The 16,698-nt window shown below is 41.7% G+C and overlaps 1 protein-coding gene across 7 annotated transcripts in view; it reads right to left on the reverse strand.

Moving 5' to 3' along the window:
• Positions 1-6,415: 6,415 nt before the first annotated feature.
• CYP39A1 (cytochrome P450 family 39 subfamily A member 1) overlaps positions 6,416-16,698 on the reverse strand; it is a 28,776-nt gene continuing 18,493 nt past the window's right edge. For 6 of the 7 annotated variants that reach the window (XM_075048994.1, XM_075048991.1, XM_075048992.1 and 3 more), the window contains 4 exons: positions 15,998-16,093; positions 12,997-13,085; positions 9,278-9,365; positions 6,416-8,149 (listed from right to left, as the gene is read on the reverse strand). In XM_075048994.1, the coding sequence (XP_074905095.1) occupies positions 8,078-8,149; positions 9,278-9,365; positions 12,997-13,085; positions 15,998-16,093 (345 nt within the window). In that variant the 3' untranslated portion in view covers positions 6,416-8,077. The other variant, XM_075048990.1, reaches the window with a different exon arrangement.

Raw genomic sequence — 16,698 nt, forward strand, 5'->3', positions numbered from 1 at the left:
TAATTGTTGAGAAGTAGAATTTAGGAGCCCTAGTTCTGAAGCAGTGCTAGACAGGTTTGATGGAGAAATCCATTGTACTAGATTTAGTTGCCTTTTATTAATCTTTATCCATAACTATAGAGATTGACACAGAAAGGCTCAAAAATGTCAGCTTAAGGAGTTTTGTTTATATCGACAGATCATAAAAAATTATTTATGTGTTTCATTCTCTTAAAGTGTGATCTATAGTCCTAAGGATTTTTGTGTTTTTCTTTTATTTCTGAAATCTTCATTCATTATTCTGACACTTTTACGTGACTGTTGCAGGCGTAATTGGAATATCATTGGAAGCAGAAGAGTGTGAATGATGAGTTTTTAGTCAGCACATGACACCACATACACGTTCAGTTAATAGAAAATAAGCAGCTCAAGAAGGTAAGTAACAACTGAGACTATATTTTTGTGCCTGAATTGTGCCTAGAAGTAAAAACTTACACACACAGCCTTTTTCAACACTTCTACTAAGACATGTTTTGTTTAGACACATTATGTTAGTGTATGCCTATAGATATTATTATTTTTATATATTATGGCACTAGAAATCTAGAAATACATCAATGATTGACAGTTGGCCCCTAGATGGTGCCAGTGCGTACATACTGCCAGCCCTTGTGCAAGGTGAACACTGGAGATGGCAAAACAGAAATGGTCTTTGTGACACAGATATTCTTGGGCAGTCATAGCTTCTACAACACTGAGTCATTGCGGCAGAGCAACCTCTGAAGAGTGTCCTTCTTCCACATCAGCCAGAGGGAAGTATCTACCCCTTCCTTCTGCTCTCCCAGCAGTGTGACAGAGCTCCAAAAGAGATAGCCAGTCCATCCAGGCATGTCCTACCGAGGCACTGATCTGCCAGTCGTACCCTTGCAGAGTTGCACTCCAACTTTGAGTTTTTCAGATATTTGGCAACCTGGCTATCTGAAAATCCTGAAGGAAGGAGTAAGCTGGGCTTACAGCTGAGCTGGAAAGAGGGAAAAAGGGTACTGGTGAAGTTCCCAGGAAGGACAGGAACAGTAAAGGGAAGTTGGAAGGGAAGGGAGAGAAGAAACAGGACCTCTGGTCTAGAGTCTGCCTTTGGGGTGCTCCAATGCCACCTCTGGAAGAAGCTCGCTGTGCTGTGAATTCATTATGTAAATCTGTTTGCAGAGAGAGCCTGTGCTAGAGATGTCCCGTTCAGACAACCAGCCCAACAAGACATCCAGAGGCACAGCGTGCTGCCGGGCTGTGAGATGCTTAGACTCCAGAAGGTAGGACAGCCCCAGCTCCCACCCTTTGCCCAGCTTCCATCTTTGACCCCTGTACAAAGATGCCAACACTGGCATGTCTCCGTGTGGAGGGGTAAATGTGTCTTGTCATGTGCAGATCAGTGCTGGCAGGTGTGGTAGCTCAGAGCAAATGCTTTAGTGATTGCAGCTTTCGCTATGCTCTGTCACTTGGATTTGTCCTGGCTTGTGGGTATGTAGAGAACTCACTACCCAATTTCTTCCTACGGACCCATATGCCTACATGTGCAAACTGCACATGTCCACAAAACCTCTGAACCAGACTGCAAGGCCCGAGTCTGTAAGAAAAATTTAGCAAGGCTGAATATGTTGATTAATACCCAAAGGACAGAATATAACCATCTCCTGCTGATTCAGGTCTTTTTATTATTTTAAGGAACAACCAGATCATTGTGATGAGACTGGCTTTTAACAAAGTGGTGCTTGATTTCCATTCATGGTAAGCAAAGACCAGTTGCCAGGTTTTCAGATAGTAAAACATTCATTGGTTTATTTTTTCAGAAAAAGGAGCTTCAAACCTCAGGTTTAATGCCTGAAAACACCCTTCTAATAATCCTTTTTATGTGTATATTATTCCAGTTCTATAAACAAGCTTAAAATAGTAAATTATAATACCAAGGTTTGGACAGAGGAAGAGTGTCAAAGGCAGTATCTTGAGCTGTAATGAATTACTTAAAGAGTAGAACTGTAAGTATCTTGCACTGTTCATCTATTCATTTTAATGTGGGAATCACACTCAAGCAGCCATGTCACGATACTGGAATGCACTTGATTTTCTTTTGGTATCAAGCAAACAGAAGGACACACTTAATGCTTTTCTGAGCAATGATGGTTTTCAGAATAAAGGCCAGATAAAAGGCCAATGCCTTGAAATTGCCCCTGGATCTGTGTCAGCAGTAAACAAAGACCAACACTATGAACCCACTGAAACTTTTATGTTTAACTCGGAAGAGTCATGTCTAGTGACAGTTGAGACCTTTGACATGAGAAAGAGTGACAGAGCCCTATCTTCAGCTTGGAGCACACTTTACCAGTTCTCATTTTCATCTCCAAAATCCATGTTATTCCCTTCAGACATAATATCCCACTGGAGCTCGGGCCCAGTTGTTTGCTCATGTGCCATGACTCCTTCCTTACTTCTCTTTTTCAAAGCTGCAAAGATTTAACAGTAATAGTTGCACTGTACTGTACATTAAGCTCTTTCAATGCTTGTTACTCCAATACTCTGCTTGGTACTTGGGAAAGATGATGTATCAAATTTCTAATGCAGTAAAAGCAGTACACAGGTGAAAAAGCCTGATACAACTTAGTAAAGTTATAGATGTAGTTCCTGTCTCACAGGTAGCTGCTAGACAACCTTCTAGGTAAAGCTCCTCTGTATTGGTTGGTTTTATGAAAGGACATTGTATTTTTACTCAACAAAAAACTTGTCTGTAGTCTTTAAATTCCAAGCTTTGCATTAAAAACAAAATAATTCTGAAGCATCTGGGGTACAGCTGTTTCATCAGCATCTTAAAAATTGTGAACTAAGAGATTTTAAGTATTTATTCTGAATATTTTGACTGTAACTCTACAACTAATGTAATTTACCAGTAACATAAGTATGGCAGTTCCAATTCAGGAAAGCACATAGCTTATCCAAAGTCTTACAGACATACTATCAATAAGCAGGCTTGAGGGCTTTAATGAGTATGAGCAATACTTACAACTTTAAATCCATATGGACTTTGCAGCAGTGGGTAATTACCATTATTACCCCAAGGTATAGCTGAGGAAACTGAGTCACTGAGGGATGAAGTGATTCGCCTAAAGAGCACAGTGAGTCAATAGGAGAGCTGGGAATAGAGTGCAGAATTCCCTACATTATCCATTGGAGTCCTCAGATAATATCATTTTATAAATGCTCTATCTTTGTAAAGACTTCAGTGCTATAATTATCTTCCCAGGACTCTCATGGAAACAAGATATTTATAACTCCATTAAGCCTTTCCTAGTAATTTTATGATCAAAGTGAAAAAAATAAATAATGCTGCACCAATCAGTCACATGTCCAATGTCATTCAGAATGGCTACATGATGAAAGCTTCTCCTTGGTTGTTTCAATTAAACGCTTGCTATCTTTTGAATGCCTTTCTTGTGTCTAACTCCCCTTCCACTGCATACCGGTGGAGAGGAAATATTTCTTGCCATGTGATGAGCCACACATTTAGAATGTACCAAATAACTGGGAAAGACGCTTGCTGCCAATAAAGCCTACTGGTTTATTCTATAAATGTGACCGTTTAAAAAAAAAAAATTTCCTAAAAGCCCTTAACATTTGCCAGTGTCACCTAAAATGAGCAAAGCTACCTCAGTATTTCCACTAACACTTGTGTATCTTTAAAATTACAACACAGATGCCAAGACTAACTGTAAACAACGGGTTAGTGACTGAGGCATTTGGACCCTGGTTCAGCAAAGCACTTAAGCATGTGCTTAAATTGAAATCCATTCTTACTCTGCAAATCCATTTTAAGTGTTTGCTTAAAGCAAAACACATGCTTAAGCCGAGTTTTGCTTGGCACAGTGCTTAGGCACGGCACAGAGCTAGGGCCTTAGAATTAATTTCTTTTTGAAAGGAAGTCATTATTTTTAGCTTACCTCTCAATGGCTACAGCCATATCTTTTAGTCCCCAGATATCTATTTTCAGAAGGTATACGTGCTAAGCCTAAACTTCTTGTTTCTGTGACAATCAGTGGCACAGAAAAGATATCGAATGCCGTTACAAGCATAAAGAAAGAGACCACTTGAAATACTTGACTGCTAAGTACAGATGAGAGGGGCCTTCATTGAGGCTCATTAGAGGGAAGACATAAAAGAAGTTGTGATTATTCTGGGAGGTGGGTGCTGATACAATGGGTGATCTTTTTACCATGCTGACTGGAGAAGATTCATTTGCAGTAGGTCAACAATTTTAACTCAAAATGTTTTGATGAGTTTTCTGTCAAATATTGTATTTCCACAGGAAATGTATGTTTTCAGGGAAAATGTTTATACTTTCCTGAAAAGTATCAAAAAATGTTGCAGTGTGATAGTTTCTGCATTTTTTTCCCTGAAACTCTTCTTTAATATACAATAAAATAAAAAAAAATTATTAAAGGAAATTTGATTTAAAAGAGTTTTATTGCTCATTTCTCATAACTCTAGATTTCCTCTCTCTCATTAAGAAGACTCCTACCATCTGTTTCACTGGGTTAAACATGGGAGTTACTTATCCCAATATAAATGAATACCAACATACAGTCCTGGCCAGCACAAACTGTGAGTTTTGCTCAGATAGATCTGGCCTATGGTATGTCTGGAGGAGGAACAACTGCCTTTTCTAAGATGTTTTTTGAGGGATGCCCCACTGCATTCCCTTTAACAGCCATACTTCGTACAGAAGGTAGAAATACAAAGATAGGTCAAAATACACTATTTTTTTTCTTTGTGGGCTTAAAAATCTCCTGCTTCATACACCCTTGTGGTAGCAGTATAAATAAAACCTCATTCTGACTCCTGCTACTGATATGTAGAAAAGCTTTCTAACAGTAGGGAGAGTCAGGTAAGAGGACAAATCCCCCATGGAAATTCAGCACTGCCTTATTTAAAAGCAGACTGAACAAACACTTGAAGAAGAATAATTTAGATACTGTCAATCCACTTGTAAGTAGAGTATCGTGATGACCTTTTAATATCTGTTTAACCCTGTCCCAGTGGGAAAGTGCTGTATTTCCCCCCACCAGAAGCTTCTGAATTATTTCCAGGTAGAAGACCCCATTTAGCTCTATCACTTGACCACCACATTGCTTTACTAATCCACCTCCCTTGTTTTTTTCCACCTAGGAAAGTATGTCAACTGCATGGAGCTGTCATCCACTACAGGGCAGTCACACAGTGATAGGATCCCAGAGTGAAGCCCACTTTTCTTCACGTGCTTGTTTGGTATGTCTCTGACTGTCTAGAACAGGTACTTCTTTCCTGCCAAAGCCTACACTTTAATAAAAATACATCCTGCCTTTCAGGACAAACATTTTCATAACTAATTCTAGACTGCTAGGAAGTTGCTAAATCTGCTAGCCTGACAGAGGCAAGGCTGCCGCAGCTCCTCGCCCCTGGGTCCAGCATGCAGCGAGGCTGAGCATAGATTCCCAGCAGGCACATGCACAAACACACACATGCAACGTCTGTATGCACTGATGGCCCCACTGGCCAACACAGACAGAAACACTCAGCATCACACAAGCAGCACCAACAGCCTCATCCTGCTCCCCTCTCAGGCAGATCAGGGTGAAGTCTGTGAGTGTGAATTGTATGTAAAAATACACACGTACAATATGGATCCCTCCAGCAGCTGGGCCTGATACTCACACCCCCATACCCACATGTGCACACACAAGAGAGACCATCCCACAGGAAAAGATGTGAAAATGGAGAGTAAAAAGAAGACAGGACAGACTGCACTGATCAGGCACAGGGCACAGGTGGACAAGCATAGCGGTCAGCAGCCTGTTTACAGGCAACTAACCTCTTTTATCCCCTTATCCCTCTTTTTTTTCCCACATTTGTTCCTCCCCAAGCCACTTTGATCCCCCCCTTTCCCCACCTTTGCTTCCCCCCTAAACATCCCATAGGAAGTCTTGTGCAGCCACAAGCTGCTTCTCCCCTGCATCCCACAATGTGTCCCATACCCACAGGCAGTGTTGCCTCCTCAGCCCAAAAGGTGGGAGCTGCTCCCGTTGTCGCTGCTGGGTGTCACCCCTGCACATGGCCAGCCCTGGGAGGTGCTGGGCAGGGCATTGCTCAGGGTCCCCACCTGCTTTTGCTCCTCTGCTCCTCTGCTTTAGAGGGGGAATGTGGTTTTTATCACATACCCTAACATTGCCCACAGGCTGTTCTTGCAGCATGTAGGGGACAGAATGTAGTTCTCACCAGACACAAGATCACACCAAGTCTGAAAAACTCAGCAATATGTAGAAACTACACCAGAGTTGTGCTTGTGTTTCGTACAGATCGGAAACCATGTGCAGTGGCATGTTATTAAATATTCACAGTTTTAGTTGGCTTCAGGTGCCTTTTATTCATTCTAACCAAATTGATGCTACCTTCAGGTTATACTTTCCTTTAGGGACCTTTTTAGTTTAAAGTCAAGTTTGCCATTATGGAATTTTGATTTTTTGAGTTACCTCTCTTGGGAAAAAAACGAACAAAACCAAAACAACACACACACAAAAAAAACCCCAAACCCAAAAGTAATTAAACAGAAAAATAAAAATAAATGCACATTAGGAAAAAAAAAATCTTTGCAAAACTACAAGATACCTGAACAAATATTGTGGACATTTCCAAATTTTAAAATTAAAATATACACTTTTGGGTAATGACCACATGTGAAAACAAAGGGAATAGTTTTGAGTTATGGAAGAGATTCTGAAACAGCAGATAAGAGTGCAACACTTGCAGAGTTAACCAGTATGAGCTAAATTATAAGTCGGACAAATCATCTTCCAGCCATATAAATCATTAAAGTTTGTTAAATTGTTGTAGCTGTAACTGAGGTAAGCCAACCATTTAATGAATTATACAATGTGTTATTTTCCTATGGATGTTATTCCCGTAGTTTTTACTGTTGTTGAAAGTCCATTTGTGTTTTTTTACAAATACTTCTAAAATGATGAATAATCTTTACTTAAAAGACTAAAAATACATGCCAGCTATTATCGTAGATAAAATCTGACAGCAGTTAAAGGGTTGGTATCTGAACTTATTTGACAGCTTCTTTGAACAACTTTTACTAGGTATTCTTTCTAGGATTAAATATTTTTAGATTTGTGCAATTTGTTCTGTAAGTCAGTCATGTTAAAGGGAAAGCAAAAATGTTCTAGGTATTAGACAACCAGTCTAATGAATAGCAATAGCTTTTCTTCCAATCACTTTTTATTAGAAGCCAAACATCACGATCAAACTTTCATTGCATATTCATACAAAGACCGATTCTGAATCCTGTGGAGCAAATAAAGCTCAGTAGAAATTTTAGGTGCTCCAGTGGAACAAGACCCCAGTGTTTCCCATGCTTACAATTTTTCCATTACAAATGCATTTTATCTGCAAAATTTGGCACCAACTGTAGGCAGAGCAGGCCAGATCTTTATCTACCTACACAGGCAGTGCTACATAAGTCATGCTAGTTTATCATGGCTGTGGATCTGATCCGGAGGTCTCTGCTCAGCACTGTCCTGTGTTCTGTGCACACTAGCACCAGGGAGCCGTATGGAGTTACCAGTCTGGTTTCTTAGCACGAGGCACCACTTTGGCCTTGGTTCAGAGACCTGCAGGAAGCAGTGACCTGGCCCAAGGGGCCTGCTTTTCTGCTGGTTCTAGTACAACTTCCATGCAGGATTTCCAAACGGAGCAGCTTTTTGTCCTGAATATCTAGTTGGTGAGTTTAGTATATCAGTTATCTGCAAAATCTGTGAATAATTTGGCCCACAAATTATCAATGCAGCAGGAGAGCTTGATTTTTAAACAGTAGGAGGTAGGCAATCGGGTGAGGAGCACACATACGACTATACTGGTATGGCATACCACAATGCAGAGTATCTACAGCATTTAAGGTTGAAATTAAGAACTGTTAAGGCAGAGAACCTATATGAAGATGTAGGATAGGGAAGCAGCTCAGTGGTCCATCCATCCAGGGGTGGCTGGCAAAGGAAGGTAAGTTAGTGCTGGGCAGCTTTCATTCCCGGCATTTATACTGGACCCGGAATGGTGCCATGGGTTGCTGTGTCCCCACCAAATGTAAAGGGCTCTGCAAAAAGAAGAAAATCCGCAGAAACATTTAAGTTAGTTCAGTTAATGGTATTATCATCCTGCTTTAATACTAAGATATAAACATGTTCTTGGAGCTTTGGTCTTAGAGTACCAAGACCAAACACTGAGAGTATTTCTTGGCTTTGCCGAAGCCATTGAGTAGGGCCTTCATGGTTACTTTTTATTCCACTCACTCTGACAGAGGGTAACACATGAGATCTTAAGAAACTCTAATGGTTTTGAATATCTTCACCTGCATAACTGCCTGTGGGTGCAGACCCAAGTTACAATCAACTCCAGTGAGAGCTGGCATGGCAACACACCATCAGTCAGGAAGAGGAAACCTTCCTCCATATTCTGGGTGGACTCTCTACCACTACTTGAGATCAACATCTCATGTTCTTCAAGGAGAGCAGAGAAACTAAGTTCTCCGCGCTTCCAACTTCCAGGCTAAAGGGCAACCATACAAAGCCCATGCTGCTCTAAACTTCTCCCTCTGCTCCTTGGCAGTTTAGCTATAGGGCATGCATGTCATGTTTAGGTTATGACAGGTAGACATGCTCATTTAGTGGCAGTCTGTGTTTGTGAGGAACAATGATTTTTGGAAAGTAGAAAGGACACAGTGCAAATGGACAAGGAAATTACTGCTGAGAGGGGAGACTGCGCCACTCTCCCTTAATGGTAAAACCTTTCTCTGCCACAGCTGCTCTGTCAGTCTTACCCTAATCATTTATCTTCCACCACTGAATATGTAGTGGAAGAGCACTGCAAGTGCTGCATCTGATTTAATATCTTTAAAGTATTAATAATCCAGTTCCATATTCATTGTTTTTCTGAGTGGCAGAAAGCAATATAAAATCTCTTGTAACGTTTAGGCAATGATGAGAAAATACTCTTGTAGGCACTTTCTTCTATAGACAGTGCAGCCCCACTAACATTGTCAGAGTTACTCGGGGTTTTCTGGGTTAAAACAAAGATCAAGTTATTCATTACATGTTTTATTAACACTCCTCTCAAAATTTTGCTTCATTATACGTAACCACAGTTGAGCATGGCTGTTCAGCTGAGCGTGATGAACAAAGGATATAAAGATGTGGAATGCTATATAAATACATGGATCTTTTACCTCCTTTGGTACTGCATCCAAAAGCACAAATTCATATTTGTATAGGAATAGCACAACAAACAACTGGATTTCCATGATAGCAAACCACCTGCAAGAAAAGGGAGGAAAACATTGGCCTGACAATCACACGTGTGTTATCACCAGATAAGAAACAGGGTGTCTTTGACACATTTTACATTCCATGCTTTAGTTCTGCCTGAAGGTTTATCTTCAGTAGGAAAATATGCTGTGGCTTTGTTCAGCTTCATTACTCAGCGAAGAACATGAATGTAGCGGCTGCCCCTTCTTTCCGGTGAAATGTTAGACCAACAGTATCCCTCTGACACCCTATTTTAAAACAGCCCCTTATCATTATGATTTTTTCCACTGTATAAACATTTATGTTCTTCTAACTCTTGCCGACTTGAAATAACTTCATAGGAGTGAGAAGACAGTCAAATATAGAAAAGGCTATATGACTAATTGTGCTATATAAAGTTATATAATACAGCTGGGAGCCTGATGACATCAGAGTAGCTGTGACAGCAGGAGTTAGTATTTAATGCGTCAGCGTTAGAATGCAGTATGAGACCCAAGGGCATGATTTTTTTCCTGTAACTCTCAAGAAAGGTCTTTCTTAGTCAGTCCAGAGAAGATCTGCAGGTGAACTCCTCTAGGCTATTACTTTTTTAATGTTGATATGTACAAGAGCTTTCTGCATTCAGGCACCAGCATGCACCTATGCCAGGACATGGGATTACTTGCTTGCATGATTTAGACATAAGTCTTAAATTCCTAGTTAAAATAGTAATACTACCTTGCTCTTCTACGCAGTTTATTTTCCATTATCTGAGAGATGCTGGAAAACTTGGATAAAACAGCTATTAGAGAATTCACTGGGGAGAAGGCCACATGACTGTACATGGTGTCAGCCTGGATTTGGCCTGGCAGGTGTGAAGAGGAAGCTAATAAGCCCCCCGAGACCCAAGCTAACTCCTGCAGAGCCATCCAGATCTGCGTACTGAGCCACCCCGTGCTCCGGAGTAGGAGGATGCTTGTTTGTTTTGGCATAGCTTCAGACCCAAATTATCTCAGTGATTTCACATTGCAATTACCTTGAGATAGGGAGCTTTTGGTGACATTGAGCTTGGGGGAATGCAGTGCAGAGATATTTCAATGGAAATTAGCTCAGGTCAGGGAGGACTTACTAGCCCAAACTCCATGCTGGCAGCACCGTACGAAGGTGGGCTCCTTACGGTCACTGCTTTGCACAGTGCGGCCCTGGAGCCCTGGTGCTTGAGGTCCTGCCTCTGAGCCATCCTCACTGATTTGGCATGGGTATACCATGATGCAGCCAAATGCCAAAATGCCTCTAGGTTGCCCTGGAAGTGGAAATGCTGCATTTACAGAGGGCTGTCCTTCAAACACAAGCACAGCCAGATGTGGGCTGACCAGCTTTGACACCTCTGTACCCACAGCGGGGTTCATCTGCAGTCTGTCTGAGCAGCAATGGATATAACTGATAACTGACTGCAGCACTTCCCACCATTAAATCTCAAAGTGCTTTTCCCAACAGGCTGCTGTTGTTATTATTCTGCTCTGGAAACTGATGCTGAGCCACAAGGATGATAAGCAACACACATGTCTGAGGGTGGCCAGAGGGATGGTCCAGGAGTGAAAGGCAGGACTGCAAAGTCCCAGTGCATCTTTCTCTCCCATGGCACATTGTACTGAGCAGAAACCATGAGCTTTCTTGCAGATAAATGCCCCTTAGTTCCCACCTGTCTTTCGTATTCATGACTGAGTCCTAGAGCAGTTTTCCTCTAAAAACTCTGAGCCACTGACGTCTACCCATTTTATTTAGTGACAGGGTGTTTTGACAAAGATGTGCTTTCTGAAATCTTGCCCCCAATGCACTGCTACGTATTTGTGTTGTGCTGGAACCAAGGACCCCAGCTGTGGAGTGAGGTCCTGCATAAGTGGAGTCCAAGAATGAAGTCACGGCCGTTGTGCTGAGGGGTTTACAATGTCAGCATAAGATAGGAGACAACAGGCAAGAGCTACGCAAGATAAGCACAGTCTCACAGGCAATAGTCACCTGGTTAGACACAAGGAGCTTCACTGCCATCAAAATTGTCCTTTAGGTAAAAAAGATGGCATAAACATGGCTTTGTAGGAGCTCTACCCATGTTAGTTTGCTAGAATATTTGACAAGTAAGTTATTTTCTAGCTTTCAGTTTGATTAAATTAGCTTTTGATTTCACAATGAACTTTTGCAGTAGCAAAATTAAATGTTTAATACATTTCATTTATAAATCCCAGTACTGAATCAAATGAAAATGCATCTTAAATGTGAAATATCGTTTCATTCAGTCATACCAAGGAAATCTGCAACCTGGGATCTAGATACATCCTTTGATTTAATTTCCTTTCTTCCAAGACCACGACATTATTGTTTTAGAATTATTGCTGAAAAATGTGAAGGTGTGTGTTACTATGTAGACTGCAGAAGGGTTTGAAAGGACTTTTTGTCTGTCAGCAAGAAAAAGATTCTCCATCTGTTGTCTATATAGAAATGTTATCATTTTCTTTCTAACCACAAACTTATTTTAAAGATATTATCAGAGTCCAGAGAACAGCCTGAACAAAGAAATAGGTCTGTATATATAAATAAGCAGCTTTCAGAAACATTGTTTTGCAGCTTGTCCTGTACCTGCAGATTCCTCTTGTGAATTCTGCTGTCACTCTTGCTGGGAATGAGGCTGTGCTCATATTTAGCTCAGGAATACAGTACAAGCCACAGAGGTACAGCAGTGAGTGAGCTCTGGCAAGCCTAAATGGTGAATGCCATTTTATTCATTTTGTTTATGCCTTTAGTGCCTTCACAAAGTTTATCTGACACTCATGTCCAGCCTGCTATACGGTGCAGATTCAAGAATGCAGATTCTCTGCAACACCCTCTGGATTCCTTGCCCCACATGGGAGTCTTGAGTTAAATTGGCTAATTTTAAGGATTCCTGGTTCCTTGCTTCTTAGAGGAGACCAGGTTTTGAAGGCAGAAAATTGAGCATAGAGATGTTTGAACACAGAAACAAGGAGCAGCTGGCTCCCTGGGACTTGTTCCAGGAAGAGGGACAGCAGAGAAAACAGCAGAAGGAATGCAGGAAGCATTGAGCCTGGCATTGCTGGAGGAGTGAAGGGAGACAGGATCTGCAACTGAAGCCATCATACAGTTGCGTGGGCCTTAATGCAAAGACAAGATTCAAACAGTGAGGAGCCAGTTAAGACACTTAATGATTAGCAAAGATGTCAATGGCATCATAGAGGATGGAAAGAGAGTCTCAGACCAAAGAAATGTTCTTTAGGTTAGTTTAGAACTGGTTTATGGCAACCTAAACACCTATGTCTGTAAACTGGCATGTTTGTAAGTGGAGCAACTCTCCCTTGATGAAAAGATGCCTTTGCAGCAGCAGAGATAGGCTGACTTTCCTCCCTGGGGGATATCCCTTGATACAGTAGTCTCAGATTCTGCTTTTACATCGTGACTTAACCTTAACTTTTCCAGGAGTGAAACTACTTTCAAATCAGTTTAAACAAGGTCCAGATAATACTGAATATTAGGGGACTGACAAAGAGCAAAGCAATGAAAACACTTTATCTCCAAGTGTAAGAGGAGCCCAGTTCAAGAGAGTTGTTCTCTGCAGGGTTGGGAATAAATAAACCCCAGCTGTTTCACTGACCTTCCTGGACACTGATGGTTCCCTCCTCCGAATGCCACAAAGCTGTCCAAGAAAGCATTCTTCTCTAAATTTGCCTCTTTCCAACGATCCTGTGGGAAGAAACTTTTTTTTCCAAATCAGCCTTATATAAATAAAGCTTAACTTTATTTCTCCAGGCTAAAAATGACCTTGGACAGCTAATCCTCAATACAAAGTTGCACTAATGCCATTTTTTTGCATTCAACCTGTTAGTGTTAGAGTCTGGATTCAAAAGTCAGCACTGACTCAGGGAAAGAAATGAGGGTCCCATTTGAAACATACTTAGGTGCCTTAAAGTGCTGGAGAGGTTTTCAAAATCACCCCTAAAGCATTCTTCCTATACCTTCCCATTTTTCTAAATCCTGCATCTTGAGTTATTGAAATGCCTATAAAAATGCAACTTCATCCTTTTAAATATATGCACATTCAAAGCAAATGTTCAACCAGTACCTACCCTCACCCATAAAATTGGATCACGGCACACAAATGGCACATGCATATCTTGCACACAAATCATTTCTAAGCTGCTGTGCACAGACAAATATGAGGTATGAGCTGTAACACAAGAGAAGAGCAAGGATCACAGAGCCTCATTCTCAGGTGCAAGCCAGCGTGTGAGAAAATGAACTATTCTCAACAAAAACAGGCTGTCTGTACCCAGAGGGCTCCTTGCGCCATCCTGAGTTGCTTTAAGAGAAAAGGAACAACACAAGGAACAAGGCAACGTGGGCAGTTTGGGTGGGTGACACTGACAGAAGTAAATCTCTTGAATGCTGGGTGACAAACTATACCAGCGTCCAGAAACTCAATGCAACTCTACCAAGGCCCTCAAGTAACACCCTGTCAATTTTATGATGGCTAACTCCTCTGATGAAGCTGTCTTAGAGAAGAGGTAATCTTGTGTTTGCTTATTTTGTTTTTTTTTCTTCAGCTAGGGCTGTTTAGACCTTTCTGAAGAGGAAACCTGTTAGCATCAAAATCCAATAAAAGCAAGAAAAAAAATCTCAGCAGTGATGAAGCAAGGCGATACATTTGGAATGGCAGTGTCCAAGGGGCACTCACCTATTCCTCGTGGAAAAAGGGTGAGTTTCTAAAAAACAAGCTAGCTTGCTTTTTATGAGTAAAGTTACTAAAGAAATAAGCTGCTGCATCAGGGTTTCTGCTTTGGATTTCAAACAGGCAGGAATTGTTATGAGGGGTTTCAAGTTGGTGAAGAGTTTGCTAGAAGGGAAATTTTGTTTAAATTACTCCTTGATGTATTTCTATAAAAAAGACAAACTGTTCTATATCGGATGGTGCTAAAAAGAGCAGTTACAAGCCTGCCCACACAGCCACCTGGAGTGGAATAATAATCAAGAAACTCTAGATGAACTACTGAATTAGCAGAGCTAATACGTACCAGAAATCATCTGGCTGGAAAGACCAATGAACCTGGGTAAATACATGGAGATAAGCTATACAAACAAATGACAGGGTGAGGAGAGTACTTGGAATCATAGAATCATTTAGGTTGGAAAAGACCTTTAAGATCATCGAGTCCAACCATTAACCTAACACTGTCAAGGCCACCACTAAACCATGTCCCTAAGCACCACATCTACAAGTCTTTTAAACAACTCCAGGGATGGTGACTCCACCACTTCCCTGGGCAGCCTCTTCCAGTGCTTGACAACCCTTTCAGTGAAAAAATTTTTCCTAATATCCAATCTAAACCTCCCTGGTGCAACTTGGGGCCACCTCCTCTTGTCCTGTCACTTGTTACTTGGGAGAAGGGACCGACCCCCACCTGGCTACCACCTCCTTTCAGGTAGTTGTAGAGAGCGATCAGGTCTCCCTTCAGCCTCCTTTTCTCCAGGCTGAACAACCCCAGGTCCCTCAGCTGCTTCTCATAAGACTTGTGCTCCAGGCCCTTCACCAGCTTCATTGCCCTTCTCTGGGCACACTCCAGCACCTCAATGTCTTTCTTGTAGTGAGGGGCCCAAAACCGAACACAGTAGTCAAGGTGCAGCCCCACCAGTGCCGAGTACAGGAGGACAAATCACTTCCCTGCTCCTGCTGGCCACACTATTTCTGATACAAGTCAGGATACCGTTGGCCTTCTTGGCTACCTGGACACACTGCCGGCTCATATTCAGCCGTCTGTTGACCAGCACCCCCAGGTCCTTTTCCACTGGGCAGCTTTCCAGCCACTCTTCCCCAAGCCTGTAGCATTCCATGGGGTTGTTGTGACCCAGGTGCAGGACCCAGCACTTGGCCTTGTTGAACCTCATACAACTGGCCTCAGCCCATCGATCCAGCCTGGCCAGATCCCTCTGCAGAACCTTCCTACCCTCCAGCAGATCAACACTCCCGCCCAACTTGGTGTCCTCTGCAAATGAGGGTGCACGTGATCCCCTCATCCAGATCATTGATAAAGATATTAAACAGAACCAGCCCCAATACTGAGCCCTGGGGAACACCACTTGTGACTGGATGCCAACCAGATTTCACTCCATTCCCCACAACTCTTTGGGCCCAGCCATCCAGCCCGTTTTTTCCCCAGCAAAGAGTACGCCCATCCAAGCCATGAACAGCCAGTTTCTCCAGGAGGATGCTATGGGAAATGGTGTCAAAGGCTTTACTAAAGTCTAAGTAGACAATATCCACAGCCTTTCCCTCATCCATTAAGCAGGTCACCTTGTCACAGAAGGAGATCAGGTTAGTCAAACAAGGTGGGTTCAATCAGTGGGCTCTTTCCACGGTGAGCTTTGAATCAAGATCAAAGTGATGTAAAGTAGTACCATATTATTTGGAACATAAAACTGAACTTCAAAGTCTTGATTATTTCTACAGGCTCCTCCTTTTTGTGCACATCTTCTCTGCATACAAGGCCATCCTCCAGACAATGGGAATACCCAACTTTAAGCCAATTTATCCATATGCTTTTGTTGTGGAGAAAAGGAGAAAAGACAGCAAAATACCCATGCTAAGAGTGACAACTTACAGGTTTGAACACATCTGGATCAGGAAAATATTTTGGATTCCTGTGCAACCAATACGGCGACAACATCAGCATGTCACCTGCAGGAATGGTGAAATTCTGAAAAGGAGAAAAAACTCTAAGAAAAGAGAAAATCACCGGTTCAACTCACAAAACAGTCCCTCCTTAATACATCTCTTCCATCAGCAGAAGGTCCTAACAGAGGACAAGTGAAGATGGTAAAGCCACAGTGGGCATATCACATGTTTGTTTCTTCTTGCTGTTGCCATTTTTTTCCACAAGAAAGACCTAAACAATGGAGAACGTGGTAAGACTTTTTTCATTCTAATTTGTTTTTTTCAGGTATTGAAATAATAGAAACACTATTTCTGTCTTTCCTACTTCTTGATGTACCATGTGAGCTGGTATTTTTTTCTAAATCTTTTGCTAAGCATTTCCTTCAATGCAAAGAAATTCATAGAAAGTCTTATAATGCAGTATACCTTTATGGGACTTTAGTAATTTCTTAAATAAGCATGAGTGCTGCTTCCTTAAGAAAGCATTTTTCTCCCAAACACTTATTTGTTAGACTCCTGAATGCTGACACTTCCCTTCTGAATGGCAGCGAAGAGGACAAACAGAAAAGAAGGACAATTATCAGTTACTAAATTGTGGTCCCTTCTACTATACTTGTTGTGTCTGATTACTAGTTCATATACCATCAG

This window comes from Buteo buteo, chromosome 17 (assembly GCF_964188355.1).
Source record: "Buteo buteo chromosome 17, bButBut1.hap1.1, whole genome shotgun sequence".
Lineage (NCBI taxonomy): Eukaryota > Metazoa > Chordata > Aves > Accipitriformes > Accipitridae > Buteo > Buteo buteo.